We start from the raw sequence: 23,072 nt of genomic DNA, 5'->3' as shown, positions 1-23,072 counted from the left end.
AATTTGTAATTACTTCTTAGAGTAACTCATTTTGACTTCTGTGCAATGTAATTAAAGGAATGGTTAACACACACGCTATTATTTTCCAACTACATTACTCGCATGTTGCAAAAACACTGACAAGTAAAATAATTGGGGACTGTAATTACTATAAATAGACCAGCATACTGCAAGTATCTACCGTGCAGTATATGAAAACAGACTTCCATTTCTAATGTAAATACAAAGCTGTTACTATTTGTTTATAAATAATTTAAACACAGAAAAAAGGCATTTCAATGATCAATAAATATTATCTGTGCCAACTAACATAAAGTGATAGATAGATAGTTAAAAAATATATTATCACCACATAATGCAAACTCAAATCATGGACACCCCAAGCTGTATGTAAATATAAAATTAAATGAAATCTAAATTCATTAGAACAATCAAACTATAAAACTAGGTCAACGACACAGCACTTTATAACTCCCACCAACTTTCATCTCCCACCACAGTCAATAGACTCATAAATTAGCTCAATGGTCTCATCTTCTTCCTGAGGGAACTGTTGGTCACAAAACCCCAAACCACTGAGCTGAATAGCTGAATGTCCTTAAGAATGTAAACTATCCTTTTGCCCTGGTAAATGCATCAGGTTATGGCTAAACAAACTCAGAAAAGTACTGCAGAAAACCTGGTATTGCCATATTCACAAAATGGAGGACTGATGATTACATACAATACTTTGGCTATGTTAGGTCTAGTCCTCTTGAAATATGTCACTGAAGTTGTTAACAAACCACTTCCACCAGACTGGAAACTAAAATCACAAGCCAGTTATACAAGTATCTGCCTACCTCCTGCGGTTAATCTCATATTCTATAACAGGTACCCCATACATAGTGTACCAGCCCAGTCCCCAGCCAGACAGTAACATTCATATGCATATCTCTGTGTGGGGAGCAACAGTCTGCCTCTGGGGGTATGATGTATTAGGAAAGGACATCAGGTAAATTGAGAACGATGTCAGACATACCTCTTTGGTGTGAGTGTGAAAGGAAACTGACATATCCAGTAGAAGTTTCCTCTGCTCAACCCTTCGGACAAAGTCCTGAATGCGCACTTCCAGGTGCCGTGCAGCTTTGTAGATCTCCTCTGGGTCACACTCCCCGGTCTGAGCCAACTGCTCCGCAGCTTCTAGCAGTTTGTCAGCATTGGTGTACGTATTCTACCATAGAAAAACAAGGAACAGGGTATGAGTCACAAAACTGTCTGCTGCAAATTATATATATATATATATATATATATATATATATATATATATATATATATATATATATATATATATATATAATCTGCTATCCCAGAAAAAACAATTATATTTTAAGCACCATCTGAGAGGGACTCCAATGTAAATCCACACACAGTAATCCCACCATTGGCATGAAATGCTTTTTTTTGTATTATTTATCAACATGTCATTGGAGCATCAGGCATCAAGCTGGATTCATAAACCGAATGCACGTGCTTATCCTGGAAATCCAAGGAATTTCACTGAGCTGCAGTAATGATGTGACTTGATTTGACCTCAAAGGGACAGAAAATATTCCTCAAAAGCCCTTAAAGAAATTTTTGCCGTAAATTGTCATCTCAGAAGCATATACAAATCTCTGCCATTACAGTAGTTATTGTTCTTTAATTGAACTCTGACATTGCCAGTGCCTATTAATGACATTCCATGCTAGAATCCAGGGAAATGGGACTCATTTCCACTGTTAGGGGTCTAATCTTTTGAAGATCTCTCAAATTATCCACTGTGAATATGTGTGTATTTAAATATCTCTGTCCCTTACCCCATTTATAAAAATACAATAATCTAGAAAGGGTATGTTTGGTGACAACTTTAAACTGGATAATGTTACAATGTGTGTAGCATTGCATATATATAGTATATGTTTATGTGCTTTCATATACAAATGCTTTTTTTATTATTACATGCAATAAATATACTGTAAATAAGAGGAAAAATATATATTCAGTATATATATTTTTTATATTAATTCCAAAAAAAAGGCTCATGTCTCACCCAATGCGCAACACTAAAGGATGTGCCACATTTCACAAAATGGAAAATTTGGAGAAACAGTGCAGTTTTGATAGAAATGGCTTTTGAAATGTGTGTGCCAGTTCTAGACTTGTTATCTGCACTTGTGCTGGTGATAGAAACCCTGTTCCAAAAACATGCTTTCCAGATGGTAACTACTGGGCTCTGAAGAATCTTCAAGTATAATTTCTACCATTGCTTACACAGCACCCCTATCAAAACCTCCCAGAGCATCTCCAGACTAGTATCACAAAGCTATGAGAAAACACTGAAGTCTTCTTCATTTCAATCCCCAGTGAAGAGCAATCAATGACTCCACACTGCCTAATCCCACGGCTAAAATCCAATTTCAATAGCCCACTTTCTATTCCATGAAGATGAAGTAGAGGAAGCAAAATATGGAAAACTTCTGCTTCTGGTTTTTGTGAAACCTGTCTTCTACTGAAGTACTCATTACCTTAACCCCTTGGACTTTATTACCCAATTAGAATTGTTAACCTACAGACCTAAAGCAGCTGTTATCTTACAGTAAATTACAGTAAACTGGCATTGAAGCACTAATTAAGCAAGAACCATAGAAATACAAATAGCAAAAAAAGTGAAGATTATTTAAAAAGTCCACATTTTAATTGTTAAAAATCTTGTAATGTGAGTTTAGCGTCAGTTTAGATAAAGGTACATATACTGGTTTTAGGCATGCAGTAGAGATTATACATTATTATTGACGTTATACCTGCATTAAATATGGATGAATCTCTGTCCAGTGCCAAACAAGTGCTTTACTATATCACATATTTTCCAGTTAGTACAATTAGTACTACATGTTTACTAAACCTTTTCACTCTAAATGTTAAATAACTTGTATGCTCATTGCTGTTGCATGTGTTTCATCTGGCGTTGATTTCAGCATATCCAGATTCTGATTGTTGACTGCACACACTGCCATTGCTAACATCCTTCTACACTAACAGCTCCTATACAAGGCGACTACTGTACCTGATTTATATGTACCTGTACAATCAGAATGGATTGTAAATGTTTTTTTAATAAATCAGTATATCCACTGACACTGCTGCTGGAAAGCAACAGTGCAGTAACATGCTCTTGCCACAGAGCATGTCGCCCTCCATTTTATATATATAAAAAAATGTCTGCTATCAGAAGGCAGAAAAAGACAAGCAAATACAAAGGGAAAATTATGTCACCCATAGACTTAATTCTTCAGAAATAATGACCTTCAACATAATGGAATACTGTATCCTTACCTGGGCTACTTCCTCAAAGTCATCATGTCTCTTCTGGAGTGCCCTTGCTCTGTGAAGTGACTTTCCAACTCCTGTGTGTTTGCTGAGAAAGGCTTCCCCGTGGTTTTCAATCCAGTCCATCACCTGTTGTTGGAGTGAAAACGGCAAAAGCGATTGTTAAAACCACCAGCACTTTGGACAACTAAATACAACGACTGCGTAATACTCTTCAATTGTGATTTTCAAGATCAGGCACACGATAAACCCAGAGTTGCTCACAAGATGGCACTGTACAGCTACATTGGCAGCATTGTGAATTAGCAAAGTACAGTATAATGTGTGAGCATCCTTTCAACAATAGGTTGTCCCAATACATTTTGTAAGGTAGTGTAGACTGTATTTACAAACTACTATGGAAATATAACTAAAACTGATATGACTGGTAGTAAAGCCTGATGTACACAGAGATCATCTATTGGCATATTTAGTTTGCCATAAACAATAGCTCTTTTTCAAAGTACCACAGATCATAAGTGCCACGGGACAACTAAAATCTCAAAACTACAGTAAAACTCTGCAGTATAACAGATTCTAATTAATTTGTTTAATTTCAGGGCACTGTAACAATAAATGGCTGCCCTATATCAATTATCCATTCTTCCTGTTTTGTTCCCATAATCACATTCAGTCAGTGCAGAGTGAGTCAGTGCTAAAAGAAAACATGAAGGTGCCCCCTTACTTATTACTTTTCATCCTTGTGTGTGTATAATGAAGCGTTTATGAAATACACCTATGAGGGTGCCAGCATAATTTGTTCTCAATTTACTTCAAAAATAGGATTCTAAAATAGATGCCTGTCCTTTGACCTAGATAAGTAATACTTTACTGGCATAAAGAGGTAAGACCTTTTCATAAAACCCATTAAAATTAGCACTCAATTGTCTATACTATCATACAAAAGAACTGCAACAGAAAAACTCAAATAGGTTCAATTACATTTAAACTTGGTCCCATTTTCCATAGGTTACATTGACTTCGACTATAGAAAAAAAAAAAAATGTCAGCTGTATTGTGTTCTCTGTAACAGCAAGTGTCCACTGTACCATATGACTAGAGTTCCTTATGCATTAAGGTCAAATATACTTAAGTAGAATCCAAGCATTTAAAATGCATTGGGTAAACTGAAATGTTTGTAAAAATGTGAGTTTTGCATTAACAAGGGTGGCAGCTTTCTTTTGCAGACAGGTAAGTGGCTTTTAACTTGAAGCACAAAAGAGTGTTACTAAACAATTACATGACTGAGCGCGTTTAAGTGATCATAGTGACTACAGTATGCAAATGCATTGTGTATGCGTTTGTGTTTTGGTCACAATTTAAATGGTACATGTTTTTTAAATGGCCTATGGTACAGTAAGTCACACAAGCTTAGTCCCCTATCTGGATTCCAAGGACAGTCTCACTGCACCACCCAGGAAGGCTCGGCTTTTATTAATTATTTGAAAATGTTATTCAGTATTGATCTGAAAACCCATTAGAAGAGTCTGAGACTTTTAGTCTGCTCTAATTGCAATAAGCTATGAGTTAAGTAATGAATTACCAGTACACAAAAGGATGTGTTTTTTGAAGTGTATCCCTTTGCGGTCCATTGTCGGACCTGGTCCGACATTGCAATTAATCCTATCAGGTCCATTGTCGGACCCTGTCCGACATCATTTTAAATACGCAAAAAACGGTTTCTATTCGTTTTTTCAGCGGAAAAAGCCGAGAAAACCATTCTATTGCCGAGTGGAAGCGACAGGAGCCGAGACAAGCCGAAAAAAAAAGGCGTATCTCATGAATAAGCATACATCACAGACATTTGCAGAGCTTTTTTGAGATGTTATAGAAATAAAATAATGACTTGGATTGCATTATTGAGGAGTTTGGTGATAAAACGAGTGATCAGGAGATTATCGATCGGTATGTACCACTATTATTATTATTTATTTATTCGCATCTGTGAAAGCGATAGCGAACGAAAGGGTGGGGCGGGGCTGGAGATGCCTAGTGAGTGCTTTGTTGATATACAGGGGCTTTTAAACCCGTTTGACTGAAAAAAAAAATACTTTTAAACAGCGCGTCTAAAATTAACTGCGCGGGTGAAAATAAATTGGACCTGACGCGCACTTAATAAATGGACTGCAGAGGGGTATTGTTGTTTACAACATCAATGTAGAAAGCAATGCAGAAAACAAACACAAATCAGTACGTAAAACAATGTATGAAACCATTGAAACAGCTACAGTAACAATAAAGTTGTAGAACAATGGATGAAGGCAGCTTTATATGTATTGATTTTCTGCAGTTTTAACATGTAAATCACCCAGGGCAGCTGATTGAGCCGGGAAAATTGTGCTAGAAATTGCCTCTTTCCATACACAAATCTGTTAACAGTTAGAATACAAGCAAATAGTTGGGGCTCAGAAGACATTAGTTAGACAACCTATGCTAGGCAATGGGAAAAAGCCTACCCTCATCCTTAAATTTGATATGGCTCTGTTACTAAAAAAGAGGACATATGTCCATATAAATCTCACACAACTTACTATCTTATGTTAGCTCGTCATAAAATTTGCTAATTTTACTAAAAGTCAGGAAAATGCTCTACTATATGTGTATAAAGTCACTGCATACAGTATACATTGAAAGATATTCTTTTAAGAGCAAGCCTCCAACAGACTGTATTTAGTTTCCATATTCTTTTCTGCATTGCTAATTTATCCCTTTGGATCCTATAACCATGGTTTCCAACAATGCTGTTTGTACATATCTTTTAGTAATCATTAAAAGACATGGGGTGCAGATGCTCTAAATGGGTACACACAGGACTTCGGGAATCTAAAGGGTTATACAGTCAAGACATTGCAGCTTACCTCCTTAACCTTTTTGCCAGCTGGTAGGCTAGTATTATGTCTTCACTTTTTATGGGATGGTTGCAAGCACTCATTATCCTCTTACCACTAGTACAAATTAATATCTCAACATGAACATATTTTCCTTGCTGACTATAAAAGATTCCTTGAAAAGGAAACTTGAAAAACGACAGGAATGTTCCTACATCTGATTTCATGGCTGGAAGGGCAGTTAAAATGGACCAACTGCTCCGTTTTTTCCTTCTCACATTTAATGGTTCTTATAGATGTCTTTGAAAAGATGTCTAAATAAAACTACCCACGTACTGTCTATGAGGATGATATATTCTTTGGAAACTCCTTTGTGACTCACAGATTTAAAACAAGAGATTTGTACTTAATTTTGCTTCCACTGGGCTTCTCACTTGTGCTTTAAACTGATAACAGGGTTACTGAACAGAAACAACTTCAATCAGTCATCAAACCTGGCTTGCCAATGAACACGTGACAAAGGCTAACACTTGCTAATCTTGAAAGCTGGCTCACATTCCTGCAACATTAGATAAAACTGGAAAGTTTTTAAGGCAACCACAGCATGCCAGCGTTAAGGACTGATCATATAAACAGCAAAACCACATACATCAATCCCCCAGCCTCCATTAAAAATGAAAACCATATCTAAACATTCTTGGACCATCAATATAACTGTGCAATACTGATTTATATCCACCAAGGGGAATGTTTAATCATTATTTAACTTCTTTAATATTAGCTATTAAACTCCTGTAAAATCTAGCTTTTGGTTGTCACAGTGGAAATGTAGTTGCATTAACCAATCGTCTCAAGGACTTGGCTTGAATCAACTCAAAAGATTAGTCTATTGGCTACTGCTTTGGTTCTGTTGGTCTCAGTTCAGATCAAAGAGCATGGTACTGTTAAGGGCTTTATGTGTGCAGGGCTTTATGGGAAATTAACATATAAAAGCAATCGCGTTGATCGTTTGTAGTGTCTGCACCTTGTACTGTAACTCCTTTACTGTATGAATGTTAAAAGTAGCATTGTTAATTTCTTAAGAGATCAACCAAAATAACACCAATTTAAATACAGTCCAAAGCTCTCAGCCATTAAATAAAAAAGGCAAAACATTTTAACAAAGGCATTACAGGTTTAGGTTTCCAATCCTAATAATCTTTCAGAGAATGAGGACATCATCTTAATCTATGAATAATGAGGGAAGATGTTGTGGGGAAAAAACATGTACCATGTAGAAATTACAAAATAAACAAAGCAGGGCACTTCATTCAATGTTGCCCATGTCATTCGTTTGTCCAGTTAAAAACGATTGATGTAAAAAATACATAAGCGTTTAACTGTGGTGAAATTGTAAAAAACACAATTTTAACAGGTGCATAATTTGTTGCTTCTTGCAATTACAGTATGTTAACAGAGCAAAAGGAACTTAGCTGTGAATAAAATAAAACATTTTGAAGATTATGATCCTATAGGATAAACACCACAATTGTTCAATTTTCTTATCTTTTTCTACTCTCTGTATATCCCACATCAAAATCTCTTCCATGGCATAATTTCCATCCACAACACTGCTGAAATCAGAGACAGGTACAGGAATCTCTGGCACTACTTTCAATACTGTTGAATGTTCGTGCTTTTGGGTTAATAACTGCACATACATTCAAGAGCCTTGGTGAAAAGAAAACATTACTATAGCAGTCTTCACTGCCAACCACAGAGTCTTTTTTTCAATAAAACTGTGTACATACAGTACAAACCACAGATTTTACTGTCCTAATGTACTGGGAAACAGTCCAGCATCCTTTTATTTATAATGCTACATTCTGTGCTCTAGAACTGTATTCTTTTTAGTCAAGATACAATGAGTAATGGCAACCAATTCAAATGAAAAGTTCATAGATTGAGCCTGGCCCCAATGAGCTGAAAAAAAAGAAAGTCTTGTTTGAGACAAGGCCCTTCTGTAACTGACAGCCTTACATGGACTTCCTGTTACTCTCGCACTAAGATACTAATAGGCATGAGAGAGATTTGTTTGTTGTTATGAAAGTAAAGAAGGGGTATTTACTCACTGGCAACAGCTGTGCATGATTTTGTTACGTCTTGCTTTAGCAGCTATTTGTGGACCTCCACAGTGTCAGTTTTGGAATATTAGGTGGTGCTATGTAACCTTCTTCCCACTACTGTACCTTGATAGCAAGAATGTTCAATATTTTCAATATTTAGAAGTGTATAAAATTGGTGTTTGGGTTCTTGCCTTTGGGCTAAAATCAAACATATTTTAGTGAAGGTTAAATATAAATAAATATAAACAAATAAAATGCAATAGAAAAACATTTACAAAATGTACCCTTATAAAAGCAAGCAAAGTGTAATAAAGCAGCAATGTAAAGAACAGTGAGGTATGGTAAAAAGTATTAATTAACATGGTAAACCAGAGTAAAGTATGGTTAATACATGGTATTACCATGGAAAAAGCATAGTAAAAGTGCAAAAATACCGTGTAAAAATACCATGGTAAACTTGTATAAGGGTATTGCCCTGGAAAATATACAAAGCTGGTGGTGACAGTAAAGACACAAAGTGTTTTCTTGTTCTGTTGTTCTCTATATTCCTAGAAATCTAAAAATTTAAATAATTGACTTTAAGCCACACCGCATGCATTTTCTGTCAAGCAAAAAAGATTAGGAATATGTGTTCTGTGTCATTCAGCACTACTAATAATAAAATCGTATATCATCACAACTTCATCAAATATTTCCCTAACACAAGGAAAGCATCTGTCATCCACATTCTCTGTTCTGTTGTCACTCAGAGCAGAACCAAAGTAGTGCCTAGTATGGTATGAAGCTTAGAATGCTGGTTCTAAATTGCTCTGCTGCAGCCAGCATATGTACTGTGTGTAAGGTACTATTGTTTCATCTTCCTGTTAAGAACATGAATCCTTCACTGTAAAGCAGCCTTTACCTGTTGGACATCTTGCTGGAAAACACAGAGCTGAAGACGCTGATGCAGGCGAACCTTGCGGTGTTGCCAGATGCTTTCCAGTCTTCGCTGATGATGCAGTACCTCATGTACTACATCTAAGACACAATGTACTGCTTTGGAGTAATTGGCTGTTGCAGTTAGTGATTCTGAATTCCCAGGACTCAAAGGACGCTGCAGAACATCCAACAAAGCTTTCCCATCTTGGCTCACCTGGAAATAACAATAGAACAGCTTTTTTCTTCTGGACAACATGCTCCGTATTTGTCTGCGTTTTAAGTCAAACATCATCTCTTAACTAAATCTTAACAGACTATTTTAAGTATTTATTAGAAGAGAATATAACATTATTGATACAAAATGAGAATGCTAAAAAGAGACTGTGAATATTTTGGTTCTAGTTTTTTTTCTCCTTTAAATAATAGGAGTTCACACTTCAGAAAGTGTGTCCCAATGTTACAAATCATAATTTAAAAAAAAAACAAAAAAAACCACATGACTCAGATATCCTGTGCAGCGTATACATAATGATTTTTATACATTAATATTTTATAAGTGTGCTCAAACAGTAAAAACAAAAATGTCAATGGAATACAGCCTGGATATAGCTAAAGTGAACATGTGTTAATACACAAACACCTTGCATTGTATCCTGTTATCAAAAATATTAAATAGATTATTTTTTTAATACAATTTAAACATTTTAATTAAATATGTTTACCATCATTCTCATTAAGTGCAAATGTAATGCATACTGGTATCAAGAGAGATGTTTGCTGTAAGTATATATGTATAAAAGAGGCAGAGGTTTCAGTGAATATATCGTATCACAGTAACCAATACCTCACAAAAGGCTGCAAATCATGTTCTTTTAAACTCAAGATTGACTATTATTGAATAAGTGTTATTTAAAATTGACTTTTTGGCCTCTTACTTTTTATTTTTTTTGTTATTTGTGTGCAGTAGGCACATGCAAGTATTGCATGTTCAAAGAATATGGATGACTTTGAAGTGTTGGTATGTTGTTTTTTTTCAGCATTTGTTTAATTAAAAAAATATATTTAAGTGAGTTTTTGGCAAAAATTCAATGATATGGTAATTCTGCTTGAATCGTGTTCACTCTTTCCTTATTTATTTTGGCCTGTTTGTATATCTTTAAGAGCATGTGATTTGTTTTACATATTTTACATGTTCAACATTTTGAACATATTTTTAAGTATAGTCTTCTTTCTTTAAACAGGACAGTATAAACTCAGCAAGGGAACAGAGTTACTGTATCTTGCTGAGTGAAGCAGATTCAGTTTGTTTAATTGAAAAGTTACACATTTCCATATACTGTATGAACACAAGCACACAGGCACATCTATTTGTTTGCATGGTTTATGTGTGCACTCAAGTGGAAAATACACTTCATATACTGTATAACATTACCAAGCTTATAGATACTGTCTTTTTTTCAATTTTCTGTTCATTTCCAATAATTTGTCAGCTCCTACCTCTGCATAGGCCTGGGTGACCTGCTCGTACAGTGACTGATGATGATGGATGGCAAGCTCCAGATCCTGCATTTCATTTGGCAGGCCTCCTTCACTGCACATCTTACACCAGGCTTCCACGCCGGATAGAAACTGGAATCAGGCCAGAAACGCAATCAGGCAAAGACATTTCATAAAGCAGAATGAAATGCACTCATTAAGTCAGATGCAAATTCAACGAGCGGAGTAATTCTACTTTTATTACTTTTAAGTTTTACATTGGCTAAAGTGCGAACTGACAGGCAGCAGTTTTTATTTTATACAAACTCCAGACAAAAGACCTTAAAACTTAGCCATAACCTTAAGAAATGTGACCATAAACATCCTTGTCAATGTACACTTTGTTCAATAAAAAAAGTATATCAACAATTAAATTATAGATTTTTTAAGTGTTATGAATACAGTTATATTCACAAGTAAGTAATTAAAACACCCCCTTACATTACAGTAGCCTAATAAAGGGCAGATTTATGAAGTTTCTTCTCAAAAACATTTTCTCTAAAATTCACAAAGAAATGTCAATGTTTCAAAGCTTGAAAGAGACAAGTCAGAACCTCAATTTAATGGCACCTCTCAAAACGTTTCTTACCGGTCTTTTAACATTAACAGTTTGCTTTTTTTAAGCTTCAAGAATGTTAACATAGTATACATGTTTACTCACCTGTTCAGACTTTTGGTGGAACACCGCAGACATCGCCAGAATGGTACTGCGTTCATCCAGGGCAGCAGCAAAGCTCTTCCACTCCTGATCCAGTTGGGCTGAGATCTGTTGGATTTGCTGGGAGGCGTAGTGGCCAGCCTCTGACAGCCTGGACGCCACTGACATTATCCGATTGATGTTGACATACGCATTCTGGAAAGACAAGAGGCAAGGAAATGACAGTGAGAACATTTACTTAAAACGTTTATGTGCAAACAGCACACATTTGGGACAGGAAACAGTATCAGGGAATGAAATCACCAAACAGCTTCTTTACAAATGCATTTTGCATCTGTTGAGATACAAAAACTGTTAAATATCCTTTATATCCCATACCTCCATCCTTTCTTACAGTCACTGATGCGAACACACTTTAATGTTCAGTGATCTTCCTAAAATTGTAAGGAATTTTGATTTTACATCAGACAGTGGAAATTCAGACAATTCAGTCAGAATGGACTCTATTTAGCAGCAAGTGCAAAGGTAAAGGCAAAGATTCTATAAGAAATAAAACAGTATAAAACTAGCAAGAATCTGCTAAGAACAATATTTCACCTACTATTAACAGTTGCAATCAAGTCGTTCTTTGCTAGTTTTCTACCACGAAAATGGTTTTATGTTTGTTTCAGAAAAATTGCCTTTGCCCTATTAAAAGCTTTTTGCAAGTGTATCTACTGGCTATACTTCATAGCAGCAAACATCACGCATCACAGGTGATAAATATTGTGTAATACAAAGATTATATTAAGCTTCTTAGCTGATAAGCATTTATTGGCCAAGCTAAATTGGCCTATATAATGAATAGAATACCAGGACAAGTTAATGAGGGAAATCTGAAGCTCGTTGTCATAATAATTAGAGATTAACAACACTTGACACACTATCTAATTGTAGACGCCATCCAGGAATGAACCTCAATCACAATCAATTAATAATTTAAGCAAAGCAATCAACCACAAAAACTCCTGGAAGGTATGCAATTGGGTAACAGTAAACAGGTAAAGGAAAAAAAGAAGAAAACTTACCATAGAGTTCATAGCAAAGTGATTGTGCTGGGTTTGGAAATCCAATGCATGCTGGTAGCTGACCCCGATCTCTGTGTGACCCTTCAGGAATAATTCTTTGTTGTGACTGATCCAGTCAAACATCTACATTAAGATTGCAAAAAAAACCAAAAAAAAAACAGAGGTGAGTCTCAAGTTATTTTACTGTTCCCTGACACAAAGATACTGGGCAGCACTTCAGTTGAGCTCTTTAATTTGTTTGCAATTGTATGTGAGTAGATTTACTATCCAACACTAATGAAAAACAGCAAATGAGGTATGAACATACAATTCCACATTGATTCCACAGCAGTCGTACCTATTTGTCATGGGTCAAAGAAAGACAGCTGCTTGTTTTTGCTTGTCATGATCAACTCTGATTTGACAATTATTAAGTGGGGCACAATTACTGAAATGTTAAGCCAGTAACAAATGAGGGGCTTCCTGAGGTTCAAAGCTTGACCAATAAAATCAAGGTGCTTATACTGATGAACTATGAATGAAATAGCTTTGAAATCACACATATCTCCCTCTTCTGTCTCCACTCCTCCTAGTTACTCTGGTCATGTTGCAGAATCCCAAATTGTCCATCAAACCCTTTTCCTCATTGTCTGTTAAACTGCTTTAATGGGCTATTTAATGGGCAGGAAAAAAAGCTACTTCATGAACTTGTGAAAAAAAACATCTTGTATTAGTTTATAATTTTACTGCAGTCTTGTCAGTCCAAGCAGCAATACGCTTGGCAATTTAATCTTGCATAATATGTAACCGAGTCGTGCATGCAATATTATTGCAGCCATGTAGTGTAGCTTTTTACAATAAAAAAGATCCCGACAATCTACTGCTTTAGAACCATACAATTGTAAAATATTGAAACTGTAATTTCAGCAAATAAACACTAATTTGTCTCAAATGATCTACATACAGTGGATCAAAAAACAGCCATCACGCCTTTCATTTCACATTAACACCATATCACTACTGCTATATTGCTTGAAAATCTTCACCAATACTGGTTTTCCCTTTACTAATCTATTGTAATATAATTAGCGATTATGCTACAGTGTGTGCTGGACACTACGCCATCAGATTCATCCCTGCTGTCTGTCTTTCATTTTAATCACCAATGTTTCTGACGGCAGGTGAAATATAAGTACCAGCAGTCAGTCAGATTTGCATTCTGGAAATGTTGTGTGGCAAACACAAAGATCTAGTGTGAAACTCCCATCGCCCCATTCATTATTGATTCAGCTCTCAGAAGCCATTGTGTAATGCATTTCCATAATTATTGCTGTACCTCATTAAAAATTCAATATAGTTTTAGCAGTAACAAAACTAGACTGCCTTTCTTATGTGGCTTAGCCAACAAATGAGACCTAAGCCTGTACACAATTAAATATTTACTAATTCCACATGCCAGCTGATTATCACAGCAGAAACTAAAATGTCATGTGAAGAAATCTTAAAAAATCTATCGTGTTGAAAACACATTTCTCTCTGAAGTGCAAGAGAAAAAACTGTCTGGAATATGTCCCTGTATACCAAAGTGGTTATCGATCAAAACACAAGTTCTTTCTGTACTCTCTTTTCTGAGCAAAAAAATGCCTTATTTGAGTTTCTAAAAGCTGCAATGAGACTATAGTATTTTATTCCACTTGGCAAGGATAAACAATTCAGACTAGGGTTTTAAAGAAATGAACATTTGTTCTCATAAAAGGGAATATATGAGGTACTCTTTTTACACCTGAGGCTTATTAAATTCCACTTTTAAAAACTGGCCTGGGTGATAACTTGTGCTAACCATCACCCTCCCTGGCAACCACAAGCCTTTGTCTGATTTACAAAGAGGTGGACCTTGGCACTTCTTCTGCCTGTTCTCCGAGGACTGTCTGAGACTAAAAGACCCTTATTTAGCCATGTCTGGGCTGAGCTGAGATGTAATCCATCCTTTACAGACATTATTAATGAGGTTCCTTCCTTATAAATAGTACATACCCAAACCAAGAACCAAGTACTGTTTTTAAAAAAGGGGGAGATCATCTTTGAGTATCTGTAATATCTTTAAAACAAAAATCCATAAACCACATCCAAGGCATATTAGTTAAGATTTACTGCATGTGTCATTTTGCTTTAATGATATACAGTATACTATACATTATGTTTTCTAAAGATAACTTAAGGCACAGAAAGTGTAATGTATTATAAAATCAGAAATAAACATGAGTCTGCACTCAATAGCTGCATTACACAGGGCAGATTATTAACTACTCTAACTTTGCTCGTCCTCAAACAGGCACCACAGGGACTGCCAATAATTAGAGAATTTATCTTAATTAGGTCTTCATTTATAATTTGGGAGCTCTTGTCCTACAAGTACACCATTCTGGGAAATACAAAAGACAAAAAAAAAGATTCAGAGTAGCTCAGAGCCCCTTCTCTATTGGATCAGTTTAGAAATGGAGACCAGACTTCTATTATTAGATGTATCCTTTACAATCAAATTATATCATAAAAAGATATAATACATCCAAGTTAAAAAATATCAATATTAAAACCTGGTTTCAGTCTAAAAGTGGTTGAATCTACCAAAATTTTGAGAGTTTTTTCATATTCAAATGGGTTTGTTTGGGTTTGTTTCGTGAATGTTTTTGCAATCTGAAACTTCAATTTAGACTGAAATTAGTTTTGCATCATGCCTTGTTAATATTTATATAACTGGAATACAGGCCTCTTTTCTTTCACCAGTTATTTTATAAAGATAATCTTTCTTTAACTAAATATTACTTTTGACTACTAAATTAAGTTTTGACTTTTACCAGGAACTTTAATTCTCTTTTTTATCACAGAGCAAATGTATATATTTTTTTTCTTTACCAAATGGCACCATAGATGAAAATGTAAATCTGCATTACAAATTTTCTTAGTTTGTACATATTTTTCCATGGTACAGTATGGAATTTTTCAAATAATTTCCCTTAGGTACACTTTGCTTCCATTAACACAATTAAACAATTATAGCAATTATAATTTTGAAATACCCATCAACTTGTTGGAGTATATTTTAAAAAATATTTCTTGTGAGAAACAATGTTGATACCAACTTCTATGTTGGACCAACATACAAGTTCATAACATAACTTTGAGACCTATGAAGGGATCTATCCAGTCTTGTCATTATAATTAAGGCTTCTAAGGATTTTCGGTTTTAAAACGATAAAAAATGATAAAACACCTCCGAAAATGAAATTGGTGTATATCCAATAAATGGTTACTCAATTCACGCTGACTTGACCCCTTTCCCTGTGAAAAAAGAAATAAAATACCTACAAAAAATACATATATCACAGTGTAGTTGGGCAATGTCCCTCCTTCCTGACTTGTATCTCGCATTGATTTGTTCTGAATACTTTTAACGAAATGTTCTTGCTCGCAAGATTTAAAGCTATATTACAGTACTATAGGTTGTATTTACACACTCGTGGAATTTAAAACAGAATTGCAAATTGTGGCAAAATGTAAAAAAATGCATACATACATAAAAACCCCAGAAGAATGTGCCCGTGACCATAAGGATTTCGTTGTGGAAGACAGCAAAGAAAAGAAGTTACAATTGAAGTGTGCAAGTACTGTCGAGTTACTAGAGATATCGTGACAGAAAAAAAAACGAAAGTAACCGAAAACAATAATTGCATACAGTTTATAAAAAGCGAAAGGCCCCCCCAAAAATATTTACATGCAACTCAAAAACAGCTAAAAATAAGCACCAAAAAATGTAATTAATAAAAATCAAAAAACAGAAGCCTAATTATAATGTAAAGTATCAACATCAACTGGACCAGTACGGCTAACACAACAAATCTTTTCCATGTGGGTAAAACTGGTTTCATCAAATGGCAAATGTAACATTAATCGATACTGCAGCTAAAGCCTTACCTTCTCTGCATCTTGTTCAAAAAGTCGAAGCTGAAAGCATTGATCAAGTTTCAGTTTCCTGACATGCCACATCTGATGTAAGTGCTGTCTGGTGGAGTGCAGTTTGTCAAGGAGACTGGCAATCTTTGGCACAACGCTTTGAAAGTCTGCACTGCCAGGTATGCAGTTCCTGCCAGAAAAGCCGTCACTACAGCGAATGCACTGCAGCAACCTCTGACCCTCCCGGTCCAATTCCTCCACCGGGGCCTTGATCACCTTTTTCTTGAGCTGCGTGTGCTCGTCGATAAGTCTCCTTGACCCTTCAACGTCCACAGGAAACTCCTTCTTGGCCAACATCTCCTGCAAATCTTCCAGGCGGGATAACAAGTGCACAGCGCTGCTGATGAACTCTTCCAAGGACCCTCGGAGCTCAATCCATTCATCGTGGTTGTACTCCAAGGAGCCGTCAAAGTCATCTGTCAGCTGGGACGGGTCAACTAGCTTCGTAAGGCCTTCAACAGATACCATACTGGTCTAGAAACCAAGCAAATCATATATGGTGTTATAACTTTATTAAAACACAATTGTACGGCTTTTAAGAACTGCATTAGATTGAAAAGGCTCCTACAGCTTGTGCTTTGAAGAAAGGATCAGTGCCTAGCTTCACTCCACCTTTACTCAAGGGGTCTAGGTGTAGTAAAATGGGATTCACTGTACTGGACCAAGGAGCAACTAGACCAAACAGCAGCTACGGTCAACCTAATGCCTGTCAACCTAATGCCTAAAGTAAGACAAGATTATAACATGTTAAAGTTAGTGAAATAATAATACACTGGATTCGGATCATTGTTATTTAAAAAACAATGAGATCATACAGTTTTATACATGTCACAGACCACAAAAAACCTTAATTCCTTTAGACATTACTTAAAAATTGATAAAATGTTAAATATTTAACTACCACGGAAGGACAGTCTGCTGCCAAAAAAACTGTCACAACATTTTGTGATCTCTGGTAATTATTAAATATTAACGTTTTTGTAATGTCCGTCCTGCAGAGAATCACTACAGTTATTCATTTAGGCATGTAATATTACCTGTAACAGTCAACACAGAGTACCCAAACATGAAGACCGCAAAAAGAAAACCTTTACATTTACTCTTACCTCAAATATAAACTTTGAGCTGCCAAAGTTAGTTTTTTGTTTCTGCCAAAAATTGTCTGGCTTGATAATAAGTGCAACATGAATCTCAGCAGGGAAAGCTTCTTGCAGAGTTTTCAGGAGAGGTTTGATTAAGTCCCACTTGGAGCCTCGCATGTCAATAATTACAGTGAAACCCCGTTTGCAGACATCTTCACTGTGAATAGAAAAACACGGTTATTAGGCAAATGTAGTGTGAATCAAACTAAATCATAATATATGTCATTGTGCTCCAAGTGTCCTTTTTAGGGGGGTGTTCTCAAACATTTGATTCAGGAGCGATCCCAAGTGCCCATCTAAATCTATCTGGGTCAAAAACAAACTTTATGGATGATTTGCCATCGAATGTCCCTGAGCCAATTTGTACTGTGTCAAACCCTGCCCTTTAACAGAAACAGTCTAGCTCTTACATACCTTTCAACTAGTGTGACTAAATATACCCTGGATTACAATGATTTACTTTCCTCCAGTCAACACCTTGAAAGGGACCATTAGTTTTAACTGTGGCAGGGTTTAAAGGAATGTATTAGCAATGCAATAGACCAAAAACCTTGTTCACTTCAATGGAGGCAATGAATAGTTGCCAGCTCAATTGGGTGGTATTAATGTTTCCCTTGTATTTATTAGGGCTATTTTAAACCCAGTGATACAATTCTTCTGTCCACACATCTGATGAAGCAAACAAATAGATACAATTAAGAATGCTATTGTCAAGCATTGTTTTCACAGCAATAAAAATGAAATAACTAATACTTTGTTAGTCCTTTCTTTGTCCTACCAAACCATTGTACAATTGCTGGAATTAATATGAAACACATCTGCTTTTGCTAGAGGCTACAGTAGCTCAGAATACAATGACTGTAATTTCAACAGAAGTTATTTTAACAATAAAAGCAACCACATTATCCTCTTAACTTCTTCTATCTTCAATTATATGTGGGTCACTTCGCACCAACAAAAAGCATTTCAGCAAACCACATTACTTAAAAGGACAAATATTAGGAAAAAAGAAAAAGCACTGATCCTCTTGTACAAAAGGAAACGCATGCTTGGATTACAATTAGGGGACTCTGGTTTCCATTTGGTTCTACCATGAGTTAAATAAACATTTCCACTTAAAACAATTATGCATATCTATGGCAAACTTGAAAATGACAAGAATTTTGAACAAAGGGAAAAAAAAATGCAAGGTAATATTGTAATATGTAAACTTTTTGAACCAAGCAGGATTTTATCCCAAAATGTATTTCTGCTACTCCACAGTATGCTAAACCCAGCAGCTCATAACAGAGGACCAAACGCAATTCCACCCCCTATTGTATGCAAAGCTATTCAAATTTGTGTGTTTTGTTATTTTTTTTTGACAAGCTTTAATTTCAGGTGGGTTGACAAAAAGAAAATTGTACGAAATCCCCCCTCTCTCACTATCAAAACAGCCTCCCTAGTTTCAATAACGAAAGGTCAGACTGAGGAACTATCTTCTTATGTTCCTTCACCCTGGTGTATGTGGCTGTTTAAACTCTAATTAACAAGCCTTTGTTCTGTATTATAGAGAGCTTTGAAGTTTACTTTGCAGATGCACTGCCAAAAGCGATCAATGCTTGACTGAGCAGCACTGAATCCTGTCATTCTTCCTGAATGGATTAAGGATCAGCATACAGTCATTTTCTTTAAATGCACGCAAGCTACTAGAGTGGAAGTCTTACACATGCTCTTATTAAAAGGACAAAAATATACCCATACAAAAGTAACTCAGAAAAGTGTCTATTAAAAAATATATATATATATAATACATTCCTTTTAGCTTTAAGGTAGGTGTATGCCCTGTGTCTGCAAATAAAAACTAATTCATACTGTATGTAACAGAAAACCAGAGCAATAAATAAATATTGCTTCCCTGAATTAAACATAAATTAATTCCCACATTTTTATCTTGGGGGTGGTACTTTTTATGGCCTTTGACAGGCTTTATTGAAAAACTGTAATATTCTTCTCTTTAAAAATGATAAGAATGCTATTAAAAGAAACAGCAGGGGTTTGAACAGAAAAGGTCTAGTGTCACTGCTTGCAGCTTTTATTAGAAAAGAGCATCTCTGTGCTGGAAGCGATTAGCAGTGTGACAGTGCAGGGGAATAAACGTGTTTGTTGTTATTTAAGAAACATTTAAGAAACATTAAAATCCTTATGGAGGATATTCCAGGCACCAGTAGTAAAAACAAGTCAAAGTGACCTTCATCCATGGCATTTGCGTACTTGTCACAAATGTCCTTGTGAAGCTCAAATGTGGGCATTCATTAGCCCAACCAATCACAGGCCAGAACAAACATTTACTGTGACCTAGATTTTGACACTGTTTTATGTAGAATTGGATCAGTGGTTTTCAAGCTAAAAATATAAGTGTGAAATACGTATAGACACACAGCAGCCTCCACCATATCCTGTTGCCAGGAATATTCACCATTGCGTGGGATAACGACACAGAGATGCTGCCTAAGGTACAGTTAAAAAAAAAGTAGATGTTAAGAAGATGACATAGAGATCAGAAATAAGAAAAGCACACAAATTATAATATCAAACATTTGTCACCAGGGCTTTTCTGAGGAGGTAGATTTTATGTGATGCTGTTTATTCTTAAATTATTACAGCTTGAGGTATTGAAGGTCCTACCGCTACTCCCCACTAAAGGAAAATATATATAATTATGTTAATGAGGGGTCTCAATGAGCACATCGGTCTATTTAGAGGCTGCACTTGTAGCCCAGAGGTGACGGAGTTAGGAGTACAGAGAACAGTAGGCGCTGTATGACATTTGTGGAGCACAAAAATACAAATGTCAGAGTATAGGCAGCAAAGTCCTCTTGGCGCACAGAAAAGAAAAGTTTTCGAAGAAGGAGCTGAGAGTCCTTACGTCTGAGGTCGCTCAGCATGAAACATGAAGCAAGTTATTTTGAAAAACCTCAGCCAACATCAGTTAGGAAATGATATGTATTGGCCTGCCCTTTTCAGCATGACATCCAGAAATGTGCCTAGCACTGGAAAAGGTGGATTGGGCTATCCCTCCAGACATTCCAACTGTGGTCTGAAAGGAACCAGAGGCTAGGTAGGGATGTACAGGGATGGCGGTTCCTAGATTGATGCTGGGGTCTAGCTCATCCCTCAATTCAGCTATTAAGTTATATAATGGATTAATGATGGCAAAGTGCAAATTTGATAGCAGGTGCAGAACACCAGGTGAACACCATTCTTTACATACACCGCATTTTTAGCGGCAGCTAAAATTAGACTTTACGGCGGCTAAACATGATTCACAGTTGCATTATGGGGGATTTGCACCTGCAAATCACTTTGCGCATATCCTTACATCTACCCCATAGTACTTACATTTATAATGATCATTTAATAACTTTTCTTCTCTACACTCATTGAAAGCCTTCATAAATGCACACATTTGTAGCTACTTTATGGTGTAATGGGACACGTTCCATGTAATATAAATGATTTATGATTTAACTGCCTCTGACAAAATGATCTACATCCATGTTGCAGAAGGTCCTGATTCCTGAAATGTCTGTGGTTACTCTAAAATGTATGCAAATGCTAAAAAGGGATTTTAAGAGAACTGCTAACAAAAGCTATACATAAAATGAAATTATGATGGCAAATAAAAAACATATCATGTATAGTCATTTCAGTTGCATTTCATCAAACATATATACAGATGGAAAAAAAACTGACCCCTATACTCTGTAGCTCCCACTACACTCAGCACTATTTGTTCGTTCTCAATGGCTCACTCCACCATCCTTTAGTCCCATCATTATACAATATACAATGTTTATTTGATAGTAATGCACAGCACTGTATCTATATATCATATTTAATAAGCACTGACAGGATGTTCTAGATTAGTCAGCATGATGGATTGACTTTTTAACAGTGCAATATAATGGGTTTTACCACAGTCCAGAAGAAATCAGATCAACATATTACGCAAAGCTAATTGTTGTTGTTTTATTATTATTATTTTTTTTTTACATACATGGAACAGTTCGTCATGGCCACCTTAATATCTTCAAACTATCTCTGTGTTTACATGCACCCACTTTATTATTATTTTTACTCAGTATTCAAAACAAATACCTTATTCCAAATAAACATTTGCAGTGCCTCATAATGCATTCCCATTGCTTTTTTTATTGAAAAGTTTAGTTTTTATGTAAACGTGGAATACTAATGGAATATTACATTCAATTTGCCAGTTTATTTAGAATGTAGCAAGTATTTGGAATATGTTTTGTCAAACATATAAAGGCGTGTCTGCTCTAAAACTCTTCTTGAAACATCTGAAATGGACGTTTCAAAGCATTATCATGGAAAGCCACTTCACTGCTGACACTACCATGATTGTTTGCTTTTACCTTGGCACACTTGCCAAATATGTTACCAGTCTTCTAAGCTCCTCCTGCTTTATTCTGTCATGGTTACTTCTTGCTGGGAAGGTCAGGATCGAGCCACCTCTTTTGTCACGGCCTCCTGTAGTGGACATATTGCAGAGGTTAAAAATGTGTTCAAGAACTAATAAGATCCTGTACATCAAATGCATTAGCAAAAACCCTTTCATCTCTAAATACGATGTTTCCAATGCAAGGGTTACAAGAGTTGCACGTGAACTATGGACCGCCTCTTGCAGTATAAGTTCATTCTAAGGCTTTCCAGTCCCCCACTCCATAAAAGGCAAATAAAGATACACAAACCAAACAATTAGGGGACAAGTCACTTAAAAAAAAAATCCCAAACGAACAATCAAACTGCAATCACAATGAAAAAAATTCTTGCTGACACTTCTTGAGAACACATTAGCTTTAAACTACCCAACATCAGTCGTTATCTGTAAAATCATTCTTCTTTGAAGATGTTCCAGGCTAGTACACTGAGCCGTATTAAAATATAACAATGAAACATAAATCAAATGGAATCTGACGTGATTTTAGATGAGCATTATTGCTTAAAACCAAGCCAAAGCACAACCGGAAAAATAAAACTGTCTTCCTTACACGCAGATCTCAAAATCTCTCTTAAGCCACAGCCAACACCAAACTGTAAAATGCTGTAAAGGGGTTAGCTGAGAATTGCAAATGTGTCTTCATAGGTCACAGTTCACTTGAATGCTCTGAAGATGTTGCATTTCTTCATCATTTTAAGTAAATATCATTACTTTACATTATGAGGAAGAAATATTCCATCCATTCAACTCACATTGACCTCAATGCACACATTCGGCCTGGAGTGCAGTGAATCAGTGAGGTCAGAGAAGTGTGTTATTGCATACAGCTCAGCAAAGGCTGATTATATATAAAGTAAATCTCATTTGGGGCATGTGTGTTATATAATGCCTCATAGATTAGGCATTTCAATTTACAGTATAAATAACATAACAACAC

The 23,072-nt window shown here is 35.9% G+C and overlaps 1 protein-coding gene across 4 annotated transcripts in view; it reads right to left on the bottom strand.

Annotated features, from left to right (window-relative positions):
- LOC117426643 (kalirin-like) overlaps window positions 1-23,072 on the bottom strand; it is a 168,510-nt gene that overhangs the window by 88,257 nt on the left and 57,181 nt on the right. For all 4 annotated transcript variants that reach the window (XM_034044457.3, XM_034044456.3, XM_059033817.1 and 1 more), the window contains exons 3-11: window positions 22,050-22,164; window positions 17,596-17,788; window positions 16,451-16,963; window positions 12,500-12,622; window positions 11,436-11,627; window positions 10,736-10,867; window positions 9,222-9,452; window positions 3,355-3,477; window positions 1,022-1,213 (exon numbers count right to left, since the gene is read on the bottom strand). In XM_034044457.3, coding sequence (XP_033900348.3) covers window positions 1,022-1,213; window positions 3,355-3,477; window positions 9,222-9,452; window positions 10,736-10,867; window positions 11,436-11,627; window positions 12,500-12,622; window positions 16,451-16,963; window positions 17,596-17,788; window positions 22,050-22,164 — 1,814 coding nt within the window. The remainder of the gene's footprint in view (window positions 1-1,021; window positions 1,214-3,354; window positions 3,478-9,221; window positions 9,453-10,735; window positions 10,868-11,435; window positions 11,628-12,499; window positions 12,623-16,450; window positions 16,964-17,595; window positions 17,789-22,049; window positions 22,165-23,072) is intronic.

Source organism: Acipenser ruthenus, chromosome 11, assembly GCF_902713425.1.
Source record: "Acipenser ruthenus chromosome 11, fAciRut3.2 maternal haplotype, whole genome shotgun sequence".
Taxonomy (NCBI): domain Eukaryota; kingdom Metazoa; phylum Chordata; class Actinopteri; order Acipenseriformes; family Acipenseridae; genus Acipenser; species Acipenser ruthenus.
Note: the sequence above shows the minus strand (reverse complement) of the source record. Positions and strands in the feature narration are given on the sequence as shown.